This window comes from Rattus rattus, chromosome 10 (assembly GCF_011064425.1).
Source record: "Rattus rattus isolate New Zealand chromosome 10, Rrattus_CSIRO_v1, whole genome shotgun sequence".
NCBI lineage: Eukaryota > Metazoa > Chordata > Mammalia > Rodentia > Muridae > Rattus > Rattus rattus.
Genome location: NC_046163.1, coordinates 57949484 through 57968286, shown reverse-complemented (window position 1 = coordinate 57968286; position 18803 = coordinate 57949484). Strand labels below are relative to the sequence as shown.

Sequence of the window (18803 nt, the reverse complement as noted above, 5' to 3'; positions counted from 1 at the left end):
GTTGAGCCTCTGGACCCTAACGATGTGGAAGGAAGGAAGTGACTCCATGAAGTGCTCTTCTGACCTCCACATGTACACTGTGGCACAACTGTGGTCTCCCCCAAAATATGTGAGTGTAATAGAAAAAAAAGGATTTCCCCAAAATAGTTGGCCTCTCCCTCAGGGGCTGGACACCTCTGACATCATGCTTTGCTTTCAAGCATTTCCTTCAACACCCAAGGGTTCAAATAAATCCTCAGAGACATTTTGTTGGTGTAGATTTTAAATTACAAGCTTGTTTGACACCCTCAGATACAGTTCTTCAGAACCCTAGTTATGAGTAGTCGTCAGTACTTCCAAATGAGAGGAGTGACATTTCGGTACAGTTGTTGGATGCTAATTCGTGGGACAGCATCCTCTCACCTGCAGGGGGGATACTCCAATTCATGCAATAAATGACGATTACAGTTTTCAAAGGTGCCCTACTTTTTCTGGGTGAGAGTTCACGCCCACTTTAGGTCACGAGGTCAGCCTTCTCCCAGTCACTCTGGTTCCTTGAGTGGTGAGCACCAGCTCTCCGGATACACAGCCGGGTCACCGATTAGCAGCTCTTTCGTTTGCTGGATTCTCCCAGGAAATCCAGGGTTCTAGAAATGTGACCAAGGTGGCTGAGAGGCAAATACAACATCAGAGGTCACAGGGGACTCTTGAGTGACCGTAAGGAGGTAAACAGGAGAGAGATTTGAACTTTTCTTGACATAAAATTGGCAGAAACAAAAATCACCAAATCCCTGCAACTAGAAATCACGAGGGTGAAACAGGTTTGTGTCGAGAGGAGCCTGCATGGGTGACCTTACTAGTGGCTTCTACAGAACCATAGTATCAGGACAATGGGCCCTATTTTACATATGATATGAATACAAAGTCTTAAAATTTATAATAGGACATTAAAATAATCTTCTAATAAAATCAGCCTTAGGTATAAGGAATCTAAATTTCAGTATTCTGTATACTTCTAAATAAATAACTCTGATCTAGAACCATCGAAAATATTACAGTTTATGGTGACATGATAAGAGATAAGCCACGCAGTATTGTCAGTGAAAATAAAAACTCAATTTCAAAAGAAGCCTAGAGACATACGGAGCTGAAATGGTACAAAATCCAAACTCTGAGTGTCTAATTAAATAGGCAGCAGTGGGACGAAGGGACACATGCTCAGTGGCACACGCGCAACTCATAAAAAAGCCCCTTAAATCCACGCTCCAAATAAATAGGCAGAAACGCAAAGGAAGGTACTGTGCCAGCCAGTAACATCTACAAAGCAATTTCTCTCTCTTCCTTCCAAATGATCCTAATGGGAAAACAGAACATAACGATCACTTGCTAAAAAACTATAATTCATGATTTTTAAAAACAGATGTTACCTAGAATATAAAAAGTCAAAGCTTCCTAAGTGAGAGATCACTGTACCGCAAATGAGGGAAGGCCATCTAATGATGGAATTAAACATGGCTAGACCTTTGTCTCTTTACGGTGTGAGGACCTCATGAGGCGGTCTAAAATGAGCCCATGATAGACAGTCAAATTCTACACACCTAAGTGTATGGCCTGAGATTACTCATACATGTGGTAGCCTGTTTGAGTCATCAAAGTATGGGTCCACCTTCCATAGACACCTGCACAAGGAACTGTGCCTTTCTGGGCTCCTATCCTGAGGGTCTCAGAAACACAACAGATGTTCAGTGAGTTTCTCTGAGCAATCAACACTTGAGGCAGCTTAGAAGCCAGGGTGAAATCTCACCTGGGAACTGGGATTTCTGTCACTGTGCCTTCAGGCCTGTCAAGTTCATTGCCACAGTTCTGTTAGTTCCTCAGTTCAGGGCCAAAGTTTCTACAGTTTATCTAGTTCACAGGTAAGCCTTTTCCAAAGATTTGTGCCTGCACATTGTCGTCAAGTTAAAAGAATAAAGGTAATCTTTGTATCCTATGCCAGCTATCCACTCGAGATCACTGCTTCAGACCTCCACACACCCACACAACCATTTCACAAATGAAGACCAGAATCTAGAGTAATGCCCAAGGCTTAAGTTACACAGCTCCCAAGATTAACTAAAAAATGGCACTGAAGCCATAAGGTGACTCTCTCTGATGACAAAGGAACTTATTGCATGATGGCGGGAGGCAATGCCCTCGGAGCACGACTGTAAACCAGGAGTGTCCTTTAGCCCTCAGTGTAAGCCCCACAGGACACTGGAAAGGCAAGGACTGGGCAATGCTCGCCAAGGCTCCCTCCCTCTGTCCTCAGGGCCTGTGTCAGCACTGCCTTCTGCTGGGGATTATTCTAACGGTGCTCTCTGGGCTGCTGTTCGATGTTGCTGTTTCTAACGTCCGTCCTTGGGTCCTTGAAGCCAGGGAGGGGGAATGTTTCATGACTTCTGAAATAAAAGCTGTCGGGGAAGTTTGCATCTTCTTTGTCTGTCGGCATTCCTGTCACGCCTGTCACCCTTGCTGCTAGGAGAGGTAGACCCAGTGTTTAAGCCCTGCCACCCCCTGCAGCAGCTTAGTGTAATAGAAGTCCACGTTGTCAGCAAAGTCCGTACAAACAGGTGACTTCATGTCACCCAGAGTGCAGTAGAGCGCCGTCCCTCCAATGCTGAGGAAAACGGTGGCTATGCACAGCAAGATGAGCAGGATGCAGGAGCCACCGCCGACTTCATCTGCGAACAGAAAGGGGCAAACCGTCAGCAGGCTTTGCTCAAGCTCACCTGCTCTTCAAGCCACAGCTCTCCTACGCCTGCTAATCTAGGCTAGCAACCTAGCTAATCTCTTCCCTCTTCTCCATCACTGCGACTCCTCCCCACCTACGGCTTCTGATCAGAGAATATGTGGACCAAACATTCCGAAGAGCTAACGGCACTAAACATGCACTCTTTTCTCGTCACATTCCCTTAAACAGTACCACGCAGCAATTACGCACAGAGTATTTAAACTCATGAGATATTACATATAATCCAGAGATATGGCTTGAAGTTGACCCAAGGCCTTTTTAAAAAGAGGAATTAAGGAAGGCCTGGTGAGATGGCCGAGTTGGTGAAGGCGCTTGGCATGTAAGCCTGATCCCCTGAGTTCAATCCCTGGGATTAACTGTGAACCCAGCAGTGGTCCAACAGCAACAACAACGACGACGACATCCAAGAAAGTAGCCAGGAGGTGTGAGCAGAGTCCATGAGAACGCGTACTGTCTTAGACAAGCATCCTGAACAAATGCAGGTTTTATTATTCAGGAAATAATCCTGTGGTACATGCAGGGATGACATTTGAATACCATTCAGGTATTTGAAAATGTCAATTTTGTTTAAGCAACATGCATCATGGGCTGTGGTGGGGATGAGCTGGAGCGGCCTCTGCCACCGCTGCCGCTGCCGCCGCTGCCGCCGCTTACCTAACCTGTGACTGGCACAGAGATGCACCAGGAGTGTGAAATAGATCCTAGCTTTGGAAGACGGGGTTTCGGAAAAGAGGACGTGAAGTTTCTCACCAATAACTCTCCCGACCACATTATAGTAATTTGATGAACTCGGTTAAATGAAATATACTATTAAGGCAGGTCTCATATACTTTGTAACTTTTGTTATGTGGCTGTCATAAATTTAGGATCATCTATGAGGGGCTGGAGAGACAGCTCAGCAGTTAAGAGCACTGACTGCTCTTCCAAAGGACCCAGCTTCGAGTGCCAGGCACCATACAATGGCTCTCAACCCTCTCTAACTCCAGTTCCAGCAGGTCTGATGCCCTCTTCTGGCCTCTTCAGGCACTGCATGTAGGTGGCGTACAGACATAGGTAGGCCAACAAAACCCATGCACTTAAAAAAAAAAATCTAGAAAAAAACCCCCAATTACCTATGAGCTTCCACATTACATTTCTAACCAGAGGAAGGAAGCTCCAGGCAGGAGGGAGCTTTGCCTATGCACTTAAGCGTAACATAAAGACTTTGTGACTGTTGAAATCAATTCATATACATTATCTACATGTTTTTGTATTCTGTATTTTAAGGATAAAGCTGAGTAGCCCGGTGAGGGAGGAGGTGGCCCGAGTGTTCCAGAGCGAGGTGTCTGTGTATGTGGTCAGGATGGAGAAGGCCCCTGGGGTCAGGCGAGCTGTGCTGATTGCACACGAGATGCCAGGATAAAATGAAAACGTTTCTGAGGCCTGTGACAGCATCGCCTGAGGGCCGGCCAGGGACAGAGATGCCCAAGGGCGGCTGTGCTGAGGGGCTCTTGGGAGACACTTGGCTTCTGTACAGAGAAAGTGAGTGCCTCATAGGAAGGGAGGGACAGTAATTTGTCACTAAAAACAAAATAACAAGCTCATGAGAGAGAAGGAGGGAGGGGAAGAGAGAGGAGAGTTTTCAACCTTGACCATTTCTGGGCTGATGACTCACTCATTTATTTCAGAAAAAAAAAAAAAATGTAACAGAGAAACTTTTTCCTCTGCTAGAGGATAGAGCAACCGAGTCCACACAGCCCTTACACATCCTGCTGGCAAACAGCGTGTCGGGCTGCCCAGCACTCCCAGACCCAGGGCCGCCGGGCGCACCTTGGTCCAGGTTATCGTCTATTTCCTGGAACCGCACTCTGCGTTTGGACGGCTTCTGCTGCATTTGGGCAGGATGGCCGCCTACTGCATCATTCCTCTTCTTCAGTATGGACACCAGCCCTTCTGCAGGAACGGCCTGAGAGAGAGGGAGAGAGGGAGAGAGAGAGAGAGAGAGGGAGGAAGAACCGGTTGTTACGTAGAGTCCCGTGGGACTTAGAGGTGCTATGTTACACATGCAACCACAGAACACCATGTCGGGGACTTATACTCCGTCCCTCTGTTTAAACTCATCAACAGGTTGGTTTGCCCCTCCCTCCCTCCCTCTCTTCCAAGCTAGGGTTTTGCTTGTCTTGAATTCGTGGCAATTCTCCTGTCTTAGCGGGAGTCTGGAATTACATGCCTGAGCTCTGATGTCTAGCTTAGTGACAGCATTTAAGACATGGCAGAAAACTTACCTTAGTACCTCTGGGAAAGTCCACATTACTAAGTCTATATTCAAAATCTTTTGGGGAATTTTGCTCTAGAATTTCTCTCAGTTTTTTATGACTCATTTTGTATTCAGAGGATAGTAAACTATATGGATAGTAAACTATATAGTCCACAGCTCCCTGGCTCCCCCACCCCCAACCCTATAGAGGCTGTCTTCATAGCTCAAGAAAGCTAGGAACTTGCTATAGCCCAGGTTGGCCTTGAACTTGAAATCTTCTCTAAGTCTCCTGCTTGCTAGCATCCCTAGCTTCACTTCACTGTTTTTGTAAACTGAACCGGAAACCACTCATGTTCCGCATAGCTTTGGGGGGCTTTAAGGCAGAACTGAGTAGCTGTCACAAGACCATAAAGCCTAAAAGTATTTACAGTCTGATGCTTCACAGAAAAACACTAACTCTTCAGCCTCTTCACCCATGTTACTGCAACCTTCTGATTTTCACTGGCTACCTACCTCTGTCCTTCCTGTGCCCCATCTGTCTTACTTAAAGCCAAAGCAGGTGCTTGTCATTTAGGACCAGAAGCCTCTAAAGCGTGTGTGCGCCCGCGCGCGCGTGCGTGCATGTGCATGCGTGCATATGCGTGTGTGCATGTGCGTGTGTGTAGGGTCAGTTTGAAGAGGCAGGAGGGGAAGTAGCTGCTCGCTTCTGCACGTCCCAGTGCACTGGGCGCAGGTGCTTGCTTGCTTCATGCTATAGATGATGACATGGGTGGGCATTGGGGGCTCAAGTCCTAGCTGTCCCCGTAACGTCATTTATCTGATCAACGACATAAAGTACTTAACGTGATTTCCAGTTCCTGCAGCGATCTCGGATAATTATGGACTCCATTAGTGCTTTTTATGAAACAGAGCTTTTAGGAGCAAATGACTTTAGACAATAAGTCTTCAGCTCGGTTTCTCTGAACATGGGTCTATAGAAACCATTATCTTAAAAAAAATCAATAAGTTGGCAATTTATTCTTTTTATAGGAAATACATATTTCAGATATCCTTATTCTGAGAAAGTATTTTAGTAACATTAAAATGCTAAGAGCAGGGTTTGCAAAGATGTCTCTCAGTGGGTACAGATGCTTGCCGCCAACCCTGATAACTACCTGGGTTTGTCCTTGGAACTCACACAATGGAAAGAGAACTGACTCCCCCAGATGTCCTCCAACCTTCACACGCATGCTGTGGCCAAGCATGCCTTCTCAATAAAGAAAGGAATGTAACTTGTTTTATAGGTACACATGTATGAAGAAGTAGGTCTTAAAAATTTAGAGAAAACATTGAACAATTTTTTCATAAAACAACGGGAAGTGATTTTTTTTCTTTTATAAGTGCCTTGCTTAAGCTGGGAGACAAAGACAGACTGTTAAGTTTTAAAGAGCAGGAATGAGGCCGGTGAAATGGCTTTGCAGGCAAAAGCACCCACCGTACAAGCTTGACAAAGAGTTTGACTCCCAGATCCCCCTGGAGAGACCTGACCCAGAGCAGCTGTGCTCTGGTTTTCACGTGCCGGCTGACACGCGCATGTCTGTACCCACACATGAATCACACACATGACCACACACATACAGAGCATAAAAATCAATTCATAAAAATCTTAAAAAGCAGGGGACAGAAAGTAGAGATTAGTTTTAATGAAAGATATTTAACGGACAATCCTTCTACTTCTAGGAAATGTAGAAATAAAAAGAAGGGGCCTCATAGATCCTTCGTTATTTTTTTCCCATTAGACATTTCTCTGATACATATTTGCTGGTTAGTGAGTTTACCTCCCGCAGGAAGGCTTATTCTTGGTTTCACAGAGTCTGCTATTTTCTCAGGCTGGTCTTGAAGTCCTAGACTTAAATGATCTGCTTTGGCCCCTGAGTAGGACTGCAGGAGTGCTGTGTGCCAGGAAAAATTCTACTACTGAGATGTAAATCTACCTTAGGAGCTAAGGTGCAGTTTAAACACGTGTGTGTGTGGGTGTGTGTGTAGGCGCGCGCGAGTGCGTGTGTGCTGCGAGTGTATGTGTGTGCATTCACACGTTAGATCAAGATAGTTTGCAGGAGGTTGTCCCCCCTCTACTGTGGGGGTTCGTTCCAGAGATTGAACTCAGTGCGTCAGGCTTGGCAGCAGGGGCCCTCACCTACCCAGCCGTTTAGCGTGAAGACCTGACTTTGGATCCCCAACACCCAGATGAACAACTGGTGTGAGTTCCATGCACCTGTAACTTCAACACGGGGATGGGGGTACAGAGTGAAGCCGGCATCTGACAGAGGGACAGAAGACAGCTGACACCCTCTCTGGCATGCATACACAAAAGGACGGTGAGAAGGGTGAGCCCCAGAGCAGCATTAATTAGGTTATCTTTGGGATATTAATTTTGCATCTGTAATTTAAGAAACCAGCTCTCATCAAATGATGTTGCAAGTATGACAGACTGACAGACGTTCCCTGGAATGTCACTGGCGGTATCAGTGTGGCAGCAATCAGCCTCTACCTTACTTCTTGGGAGCTTGGTCCTGGAGGCTTTAAGGGACACAAGCCTTACTGAGGGTCCACCTTGTTTCCTTTGTGAGGAGGACGGAGGCAGAGTGTGAGACACACAGTGGTGTGGGATGTCAGAGTCGCTGTGACTGCCCTTCCCCTGTGCTTCAACTCTGCAGTAGGAATCCTGCCCTCCACTTCTTTACCAACAAAGCGCTTTCATTTTCAAGCCCCCTGCCCCCGACCCGCTCCCCACCCTTCCCCAGTGTCCACTGAGAAGGAGGGTGCTCTTCCAGTGGTAGCTCCTCTCAGTCTCTCTTTGGGTATCTTCTCTTTTGTTTTTTTTTTTTTTTTGGTGAGGATTTTCTGGTTCCTACGGCACACACATCAGGAACAAAGTACAATGGGACTGAGCACAGGAGAAGCCAGCCTAGGAGAGAAACTCTTGGATGCAAGATTCTTAGGATGCGTTCTTCTGTTTGTTTGTCGTCCTCCCCTGACCCCCATAGTTTGGAGTAAAGGGTTTGCACTCACCTGAAACAGTTCTTACTTTCCACAACATGGTATTCAGAAATCAAACCTGTTTCACTCCAGAATTCCTGCCCCATATGGACCTCCTAAACCTCATTCAGACTCCCTTTACGCCACAGAATGGCAATCAAAGTGGTTAAGAAAAGGAGCTCACCCCTAGCACCGCCTGGAGGGCCAGGACCCAGAGGCTGGATAGTATAGAGACCTGGGATTGAACAAAAAAAGACTGGCCAAAAACTCAAAACAAAACAAAAAGAATCAACTAACCAACCAATCAAACAACCAACCATCGACGAAATGATTCCTAACGATGCTCTGCTATACGCATAGATCGGTGCCTGGCCCAACTGTCATCAGAGAGGCTTTGCCCAGCAACCGATGGGAGCAGATGCAGGGACCCGCGGCCGAATGGCAGAGCTCAGGGAGTCCTTAGGAGGAGCAGAGAAATGTCTATAAGAGCCAGAGTGCTCAAGGACACCACAGATTCAACCAACCTGGGCTCATAGGGCTCCCAGAGACTGAACAGCGAACCGGGGAGCAAGCACAGGGCTTTTCTGAAGAGGACGAGAGAGGGGGTGGGGTGGGAAAAGGTGGGGGAGGATTGGGAAGGGAAACTTCTGTCAGGAATCAATTAATTAATTGATTAATTAATAAAGGACTTAGGTGGTGGAATTTGCGATAATTCCGTGTCTGAAGGGGAAGTACTTGGGATAAGAGCGAGGCCTGTTCAGAGTGTTGTGCTAAAGATGCCTGATGTTCTACACAGAGCCTCCAGATGCAGCTCACCGAAATGTGTCTCCTGAAAACGACCCCAAGAAAGTCATTCCACGATTTATTTATTTATTTATTTATTTATTTATTTATTTATTTATTTATTTTTCTACGATAAAATAAGAGGCCGAGTGTGGTGCTCACAGCTTTAATCAAGCACTTGGGAGATAGGGGCAGGAGATCTCTGAGTTCAAGGCTGGCTGGACTACACAGTGAGTTCCAGGACAGCTAGGGCTACACAGTGACACTGTCTCAAAAAAAAAATATATATATGGTATTAAGATATAAAGCTTTTCAGTCGGTCTGTCTGTCGGTCCATCCTCCCTCCCTCCTTTCCTTCCTTCCTTCTTTCCTTCCTTCCTTCCTTCATGGTGCTGGGATCAGGACCAGGGCCTTCCCTATGCTAGAAAAGAAATAAAGAAAATCTAAATCTCTCCAAAAGCTTTATCTGTAAAAGTAAATTTAATTTCCTGTTCCAATTAGCAGATTGCTTTCTTACCCAAACAGTGTATAGCCAGCTCATCCACTGAGAACATCTGAGCCGTAATTACTGTAATTGGTGGCACTCCTGATGCAGGGCTGGAAACAAGTCCATCTGGCCTAGTACTGTGTATCTGCAAATAAACAGCTCATCTCGCTCAGTGAATGTCAATGGCTGCCTTAAATGTAAATCACAGTACACAAAACCGGTGATTCCGAGACCCTGGAACACCCTGCAGTCAGTCACAGGTCCTTCCTCACCAGGTTAAGGGGAAATGGACCCAAATTAGACTCTTCATCCGGAACCTCAGGCTAGTCAATTTTATATAAGAACACATGCTTGGCTTCCAATTGACAAATAACACATACAAGCCAGCGACTTCACTGCAGACGAACTGGGCATTTAACAGACATTCCCACGCCATGCCATGCTCAGTCCCCACAAGGCTTGTAGCCATTGTCAGATGAGGAAAAGCCAGACTTAAAGGGCCTGAGAGTGTGCCTGAGCTCACACTGCCAGCAACTGACCCAGGGTTACATACAAAGACTTAGTCTGTATACTGGACTTTGCTTTGCGCTACATGCATTGTTACAATTAGATCGAAATGAATAGGATCTTTCAAGTAAATTGCAAGGCTTTTGGCTTTCCAGATGTTGCCTGTATCTTCTACCCAAAATTCTAATCTTGTTTCCCAGTTAAGAGATTCTTGTCATTGTCAGAGAGGAGGGGGTGAAAGGTTGAAGATCGTTGGTAGAAGCAGATTAATATCATGGCTACTGTCACAGCATCACAGCTAATTGATAGAACAAGCCACGGCTGGACCCAGAGGTAACAACTGATGTGGGAAGCCATTTCACAGAAGAGCCAGTGGCTTCCTCAGGCCTCCCAATGCTAAATCTAGGGACACTGCAGCAGGAGAGGACAAGTGGGAAAACTGATGGTAAGGGAAACAGGCCTTATTGAATTCCTAAAAGCTTAAGAAGGAAAAAGTGTATCCTTAAAAAAACGAAACCGGGAGGGGGGAGGAGGGGGCTGGAGAGATGGCTCAGTGGTTAAGAGCACTGACTGTTCTTCCAGAGGTCCTGAGTTCAATTCCCAGCAACCACATGGTGGCTCACAACCATCTGTAATGGGATCTGATGTCTTCTTCTGGTGTGAACGAAGACAGCTACAGTGTACTCATATATAATAAATAAAACTTTAAAAAAAAAAAGAAAAAAACGAAACCAGGAACGGTCTAATGCATCTAAATATTCAGATGGGTACGAGGCTTTTGTAACTAGCTCTTACTTGCCAAACAGACACTTTGTAAGTACAAGCTGGGAAAGGAACGGTAAGTGTCAGGCATACCCTACTTCTTAAATCCCCAGAATCTGTCCTCCCTTCCCAGTACCTGGGCGTCTGGATCCAGTTATTAGGCTTGGCAGCGGCTGCCTTGACCACCGAGCATCTCCCTGGTCTCTTTACTATTATTTCAAGGTACATTGTTTATTTTTATGTGAACTTGGTTACAATTACCTCTCTACCTAGAAAGCAAGCTTCATGGAGACAGGACTCGGTCTATGCTTACTGCTGTAGTAGGAGGAGCTGAAGCATGCCGGAGAGGAAAATGAATACACAGATGTACTCAGTGCACACTTAGAGGCTAGAGAAGGACGCTAGGCATAGCTATCAGGATCCTTATCTTTCGGGACCCGCCAGTCTGGTGTAGAAGAAAATACGCCTGTGTCTTAGGGGAAGATCACAGCTGGATGACCTGTGGGTTGAAGCCCCGCTGGAGGATTGAATGACCCTTTATACAGGGGTTGCACATCAGATATCCTGCATATCAGGTATTTACATTATGATTCATAACTGTCAAAATTACAGTTTGAAGTAGTAACAAAATCATTTTATGGCGGCGGAGGGGGGGATGTCACCACAACCTGGGGAACTGTATTAAAGGGTCGCAGCATTAGGAAGGTGGAGAATGCCTTAAGAGGACTGTCGCCCCACCCCTCCATCACCCAGAGGTTTGGAAAATCGGTTCCAAAGGAACATCAACTTCAGGGAGCCGGGCACTGTGCTGGATTTTCCATGCTGGAAGGGCATGGTCTAATGTTGAGGCTTGGGAAGGTACAGATACAGAAGACTGTGCATCACTAAAATGGACAGGGTCCAGGTGGGAAGGAACAGAGGTAAGATGTGCCAGGTGGATCTGGAGAGGGGACCAGTCTGAGTGCAGCTGAAAACGGGAAGTAGCTCAAAGTGGATGGACCAGGTTACCAAGAATTCTGTATTTCATGCTACATAGCAGAGCATATAGTGTCTTATTTATTTACTTAGGAAACAGGGTCTCACTATGTAGTTCCAACTGGCCTTCAACTCACAGACCTTGGCCTGCCTCTACCTAAGTGTTGGGATTAAGGGTGTGTGCGAGTGTGCCCAGGCCTACTAGAGGCTTTGTTTGTTTCAATTTTATTTTTTAAGGGTTCCCCTGCATGTACATGTGTACGCACCATGTGTGTACCTGTACCCGAGGAGTTCAGGGAAGGAGTTGGATGCCCTGGAAATTAGAGTTATAGATGTTTTCGAGCCTCTATGTGGGTGCGAGAAACCAAACCTGGGTCCTTGGAAGAGCAAAGGCTCCTAACCACTGCTCCATGCTCTCTCCAGCTCCATGTGGAGAGTTTAAAAAGATGAGAACCTTTACACAGATATGGGAACATCTCTACTGGCCTGCAGGCAAGTCATTTCATGCATTTGTTTGGCCCGGGCGGCCTCCGGGCATCAGTTTGAGACTCCAGGTCTACCCCGTGCTGATGTAAGATCACTGAGAACGGGGACGGAATAAAACAAAGGAGAGGAAAGGCAGGAAGTAGCTAATGCAAATGTGCCGGAAGAACGGTAAATATGGAAATCTTAAATGTAATTAAAGCAAGAAAGGAACTTGGTAAAAGAAACACGTCAATCAAGATGTGTTAACTAACTAGAAACGTAAAAGCAGTGTAAAAACAAGAGACAAAAATGATACCATCTGGCACAAAGTAAAAATGGGCAATCCCAGGGTGTTCCTTGGGGACTAGTTAGAGCGCTACATAAATCAGGGGTCAACCACTCCCTCCCACGGCAGTGGTCTTGGAAGGCAAAATGTCTTCAGTGAGCTATCCCTCTGCTTCCCTAGAAAGAGTCCTTCTGAGCAGACCTGCCGTGGCTGGTCTTCTTTTCCCAAGACCCACGTGCTCAGCACAATGGTCAAAGGTCTTATCCGCTCAGACGTCTCCCCAACCCCAACAGTTACTTTAAAATCAGGGTTTCACTATGTAGCCCTGCTGGCCTGGAACTCACTGTGTAGATCAGGCTGGTCTCAAACTCACAGCCTGCTTCTGAGCGCTGGGGTTAAAGGCAGGTGCCACCAAGTCCAGCTTTACCTGTATTTTTAATCATTACATCCGCTTCATGGTGGAACTCAATGGAAGTCCGTCACAAAAATTATTCAATGTGGGGCTCAATGAGGAGCAGTCCTAACTTCCTGTCTGACACTGCACGGAGCTAGATTTTTCTTATAAAAACATCTATGAAATAAACCAGGTGTGGCGTCACACACTTACACTGTCAGTCCTGAGGAGACTGAGGCAGGAGGATTGCAAGTTAAGGGACAGCAGCCTAAGTTATGCAGAGAGACCTTCTCAAACCAAGAAAAACATGGGCGAGAGTTGGCTCAGTAGGGAAAGGTGCTTACTAACCTGACAATGCCAGGTTCCCATAAGTGTCCTCCGACCTGTGGCACATGTGTACCCAAACCCACACAGAATAAATGAAAGTAATAAAAATTAAAAACAACCCCAGATCTATGAAATGAAGTGTGTCTGATTTCTCCCTTAAGCAGCGGGACAGCACTGGGCAACCATGGGTCATATTCTTTTTAATAAGAAAACCCAGCACTGCTTCAGCCGTCAGCTGCTCGGCAACATTATCCTTGGGTTTGAAGAGCTTATCCAGCCTAGAAAGTTTCATTTCCACAGGCTTCTGTACTCAGGAACTCAAACCCCGGAGCACATTTCCCTTCTCTCTGAGCGGAAACTTCATTTCACAGGATGAATTTACGTCTAAAACAATGCAATGAGAGGCTGTCCATGTAAAAACCCAGCCAGGCGAAGTGAGAAAAGCAGGCAGACACTGAAGACACCAGCTCCCTACCACTAGGTGGTTAAGAGCTTCAAGCAGAAGGGGGCCCTCAGAGGTCAGAGCCCCGGCAGGTGCCAGAAGAGGGACTCACAGTGACAGGCAGCAGCATGTGGTGAGGCCGCTACTCTGTTGAGCTGTTGGGAATGGCAGGGGCTGGGAGGCCTGACCCAGTGAGGTTGTTGGTCAGCCCCTCTAAACCCAAGATTCTCATTAGACTCTACAGCGCCCAGCAGTGCCAGACAGATGAGCGTGGACATTTACCGCAGCATAAAGCAAAAACTGGTTTAAAGCACATTGTACTTCGGCCAAAACTACCTTCTCAGGATCTAATTGGTAAAGGATTTAAAACCAGGGGCTGGGGTGTGCGTGGCTCAGCAGAACGTTGCCTAGCACACGCAAGACTCGTGTGAGCTATCCTTAATACAAACCCAAAGTGTGCCGGGCTCCAGTAACCCCAGCACTTGAGGTCGGGGGAGGGGCGGGCGGGCAGAGGATCCAAGCTTCAAGGCTACCTCGAATGTTCGAGGCCAACCCCACAAGAGGCCTGTCTCACAATAACGCATATGTGTGTCTGTGCGTGAATAGTTCACTTGGAAGGAAACCTATGAGTTAACCTAACGCCTCACTCACTCTTACAGTGTGAAGAAAACACTTAAGTATTATTCTTTTAGCTTAAGACTTCCGCACTCAGGCAGATTTTATTAAAATGTACGGTTAGTACAGATACTGGAGTTAAATACTCAGAAAGTATTTCATACCACCACAGGGCGGGCTGTGTTTGTTAACTGTTAACTTCAGGGGTTCGTATACAGAAAAATTTAACAGACCAATAAATTCTAAAAAGGAGACCATTACGTACTCTTTTCTCAGAAGAGATAACTTTCAACTCCACGTACAATTTCCTAGCCACGGTGTCATGGAGAGAGACTGTGCTGTGATCTGAGAAGGAACAGCCCGTTTGGCTGTAATGCACACAAACCCAATGGCTTGACTGCCCTACAGGGCAGTGTTTAGAACAAACACTCTCAACTCTGCTCACCGTCAGTTCTGCTGCTTCTCAAAAAATACTCTGAGAGTTGTGCTGCGATCTGTACTGAAGAAGTGCCATTTTAACCCTTTCACATATACAGTTCAGCTCGTTATATTCAAAATGCTGTACGACCATCTCCCTATCTAACTATACCATCACTGAGCAGACACTCAGTATGCACTGAGAAATGACTCTGAGAGCAGAAAATTAAGACACAAGAACCATAGTTTTGTGGAAGCTATCTGACAATCAAGTACTCTGGTAAGAGCGAACATGAGAATAATTACTGAACTTAAGGCTTTACTTAAAAAAAAAAAAAAAAAAAAACCAAAAAAACTAGGGCTGAAGAGATGGCTCAGTGGTTAAGAGCACTGACTGTTCTTCCAGAGGTCCTGAGTTCAAATCCAGCAAACACATGGTGGCTCACAACCATCTGTAATAGGATCCAATGCCATCTTCTGATATGTTTGAAGACACAGTGACAGTGTGTGTGTGTGTGTGCGCACGCGAGTGTATATTTATTTTACATATATATAAAATAAATCTTTTAAAAAATCTAATTTTGTCAAAAAAGAGAAAAATGATAGTTTATAGGGAACTAAATAGTAATAGAACAATGGTCCCAGGAAGCTTGTCATGGAGTTCCGTTATCACATATAATTTGTGACCTATTTTTGCACTGTCTTCCTGAATTTATCTTTTTCAAAGATAATGCTGTTAGAACACAGTGGCTATACAAGAGAATTTTAGGGGTTGAAACAATGTCTCACTGTGTTTGAGGCTGACCTCAAAGTCGCTGAGCCCCCTCCTGCCACAGCCTCCCAGGGCAGGGTTTACAGGTGTGAATGAGGACAAGGGCCAAGTTAAGGGGGGGAGGGTGGGGACAGAAACGCTGGCCTCAGTTTCTCAGCACAAGCAAGCTCAGAGAGATATACTCAGTGTGACTCTGTCCGTCCATCCATCTGTCCGTCTGTCCATCTGTCCCCCCTCCCTTGTCTCCCTCAGGATATCTGCTGTGGATTTTACTTCTGTTTTCCTAGACTTGCTTATTTTATCCCCTTCCCCCCAATAGCTTTTTATCCTTTTCTTCTCAGGACTTTTAAAATTCTCTTATGAAACAAAAGACAGCAGTCATCTTTCTTTGCTGATCTTTTTTTTCTTTCTATTTAATAGCTTAAAAGTTTAAGCCCTCCTAGTGTCATTATCTTACAAACCTCCCCTCTATTCTGCTAAGGCTGCTTCTGGTAATCTAGAGACGTATGCTACTACACTGAAGGGACAGAGAACACATGTACCATTCCGTCTCCTGTGGCTATGAGAAGAAAGACCTCCTTATTCCAGTGTGATCAATCTTGTCTTCATCTGAGCCCCTGAGAATGTTAAACAGACCTCACAGGTTGAAAAAGAAATATGGCGTTGGAAACCGTGCCTCTGTGTCTACAGGCAGACGATGTAGCTTCCTGAACTGTAAACGCTGCAATGACTGAACGCCATCTGATTTAACCCATGTAAGCAATTTAATAAATAACGTTTATGTTAATGGAACAGTCCCCTTAAGCTTAAAGCCAAAGCAACATTTGCACATGAGATTGCACCTTAACTCTAGCTGTACTCTCTGCTTTACCTCTGCGATCTCTATCTTCTTGGCCAGATCATCCAGGGAGAGCGCGCTCTCCTCAGGAGGCAGATTCTCCTGGAGACTGTAGGAGGCTTCTTCAGGAGAGAGGTCTTGGAGGAGGTCGGAGTCGTCGTCGTCCTGGATGCTCTCATAGGACAGGGAGTCTTCCGCATCCTTTAAGCATCCTTCCAGAAGGCTGTTCAGATAGGCTTCCGTTTCCTTGCTTACTTGCTCTTCCCTGTCCCCCCTTTCTTCTGGGGCCATACACACTTCTGGGCACAGTGTGCTTACGTCAGAGGCGTTCCTGTCACCACAAAGTGCGCTCTCAGGACCAGTCTCCAAGCCAGCCTGACTCTGTGCTGATTTCCCATCACTGGCAGTGACATCAGGCTGCCGTGGCTTGGCTACCTCACTGTTGCAATGCTGGTCCCTGGGCAGCGCTTCAAATGTGTCCTGGAGTGGAAGGCAGAGTTCTTTTCGGTGTGTCTGTGAATATTTACCCCCTGAAATCAACCCAGGCGGTGCAATGTCGCCGCTCGGGAATGGCTCTGCCACTAGCTCACTAGGAGGAGCCTCCTTAGGGGCTCTGGCCACATCAGGGTGGTCCTCTGTGGGAGGCGCCTGCACACAGCTGTCGTCCTCACAGGCATTCTCGGCAGCAGCTGCCGCTGACCTGCTCCCAGCTGCCTCTGGGGACTGGGTGTGGAGCTCCAGTGTGGTATTGGGCAGCGCCTCCGCCTCCGTGTGCGCCTTCCCTGCAGTTCCTGGAAGGTCGGGGGAAGCTGCCTGCCAGTCCATCTGAGGACAGTCAGGGCTGCTCTCCTGGGGCTCCTCCTCATGCCGGCCTCCACTTGGACTCGTGCCGGGGCAGGTTTCAATCTCTGAAGATGAAGAAGAACCAAGCTGATTTTGAATTCCAAACAATGCTTTGCATACAAAGGTAGAAGAGGGGGTATACTAGAGCACACATGTAACACAAAATTATTCTGACACGTTCAGACAGAAACGCTGTCCACTGTCTGTTACATTGCAGTATCCTCAGAACACACACGCTAAGTAGTTAATAAATAGTATTAATGTAGTAAAAAATAATGATTATTCAAAAGCATGTTAAAATAAATGAATGATTCAGTCCTCGCTATAAATAAAAACATCTAAATTCTTAATTTTTGGCCTTTTATATTTAAATGGATACACTTACTGGTTTTTTTCTTTAAATCTACTGAACTAGAAAGCTTTTTTAGCTTCTACTTAAGGCATCTAGGGTATTTGGGTAATCTTACTAATGATATAAAATGTAAACAGAATGAAGTTTATTCAGAATAAAGGAATGAGAGTTTGTTAGATTTGTAATTTGAACATAGCACCTTTAAAAATGTGCTTTCTACATGGTAGCAAAAGGGGACATAAAAAGAATACACTTGATAAGTAGAAACAGGTTTGAATTTCAACCTTTCAATACTTTCTAAAAACTTAAGAGTTAAAAAAACCCTTGTATGTAAATAAGAAATAGAAATTGCCCATTGGTCAACAGAGAAGTCTTCTCATCTTGTTAGTTAAATATCCCATTAGGGCATATAATTTCCACAAAAAAAAAAAAAACTGGTCAAAGGTGCAAGATAAAATAGTAATTTTATTTCTTTTAAATTTTATTTTATCAGAACTTCAATTACCAACTGACAATCCAAGCCAAGTCCATACCAAAGACAAGACTAAGTACTGTCTCGGATGCCGGAGAAACTGCAGTGGGCTGGCAGACTCAGCTCTTATGCACAGGGGGCACCAGAAGAGTTCCACATGCCCCATACCTCCAGCCCCCAACTTCAAATATCAGAGAGGACTGAGAAGAAGTGGCCACCTCTGGAAAGTCCCGCATCCTTTCTCTCTCCCACTCTCAAGGTTTGGTTGCAAGAAAGCAGGTGGGTATCTGGTCCCCACGGGCTGTGAGCTTGCCCAAGCTTACTGGCATCTATGGGGCAGGGTAGGGGGCGAGGGTCAGAGTAAGAAAGGCCACAGCCAGGAGGAAAACGGGTCAAGCTCAGTCATAAAATCCCAGTATCTAAAGGTTCCGAGGTGGCCCTCAGAACACAGCTGTAGGATTCAGAGACTAAGGAGACCGAGGAGCACATCCTAGTCCTGTTAAACCACAGGCTGGGGGGTCTCCACATAAGGGGAGAGGGCAACACGTAATGATGGCAGAAAATGGTGAAAGATGCAGACTTAAGGTCCAAGTCACACTGCAAAGGCACCCAAGGCACCGGCGATTTCCTCTTAAAGGCATCACGTCATCAAGGTTGGGCCAGATGCCCTTCCTTGTCCGGGATCGTGATGGGTATTAGTGTTCGGATTGTTGAAGCCAGTGATGATCCCTGAGTTCACTCGGCCAGAGAATGAGATATTCAGTCAGAAGCCCGAAGATCCTGGTTTAACTTAGGAACCAAAGCACCAGACAAACGGTCTGAGCTTCCCCATCTGTACCACAGGGACCACAGCAGAGGGCAGGCCAGTGCTGGGCTGCACGCAGTCTTCCAGTGCATACAACGTGCAGGTATCGCTATGCTCCAATTGGGTGACTTCTGAGGGTAATGGTGTATGCGTGCATGTGCGTGTGTGTGCATAGGGACACGCACTCGGGACGGGGTCTTCCACAGCCCAGGTCAGGCTTGAACTCACCCTGTAAAC

At 46.2% G+C, this 18803-nt stretch overlaps 1 protein-coding gene across 1 annotated transcript in view; it reads right to left on the bottom strand.

Annotated features, from left to right (window-relative positions):
* Positions 1-244: 244 nt before the first annotated feature.
* The window catches only part of Cnst (consortin, connexin sorting protein), an 82089-nt gene continuing 63530 nt past the window's right edge, over positions 245-18803 (bottom strand). Inside the window, exons 10-12 of the mRNA XM_032915798.1 lie at positions 16128-17002; positions 4580-4715; positions 245-2699 (exon numbers count right to left, since the gene is read on the bottom strand). Of these exons, the coding sequence (XP_032771689.1) occupies positions 2494-2699; positions 4580-4715; positions 16128-17002 (1217 nt within the window). The 3' untranslated portion in view covers positions 245-2493. The remainder of the gene's footprint in view (positions 2700-4579; positions 4716-16127; positions 17003-18803) is intronic.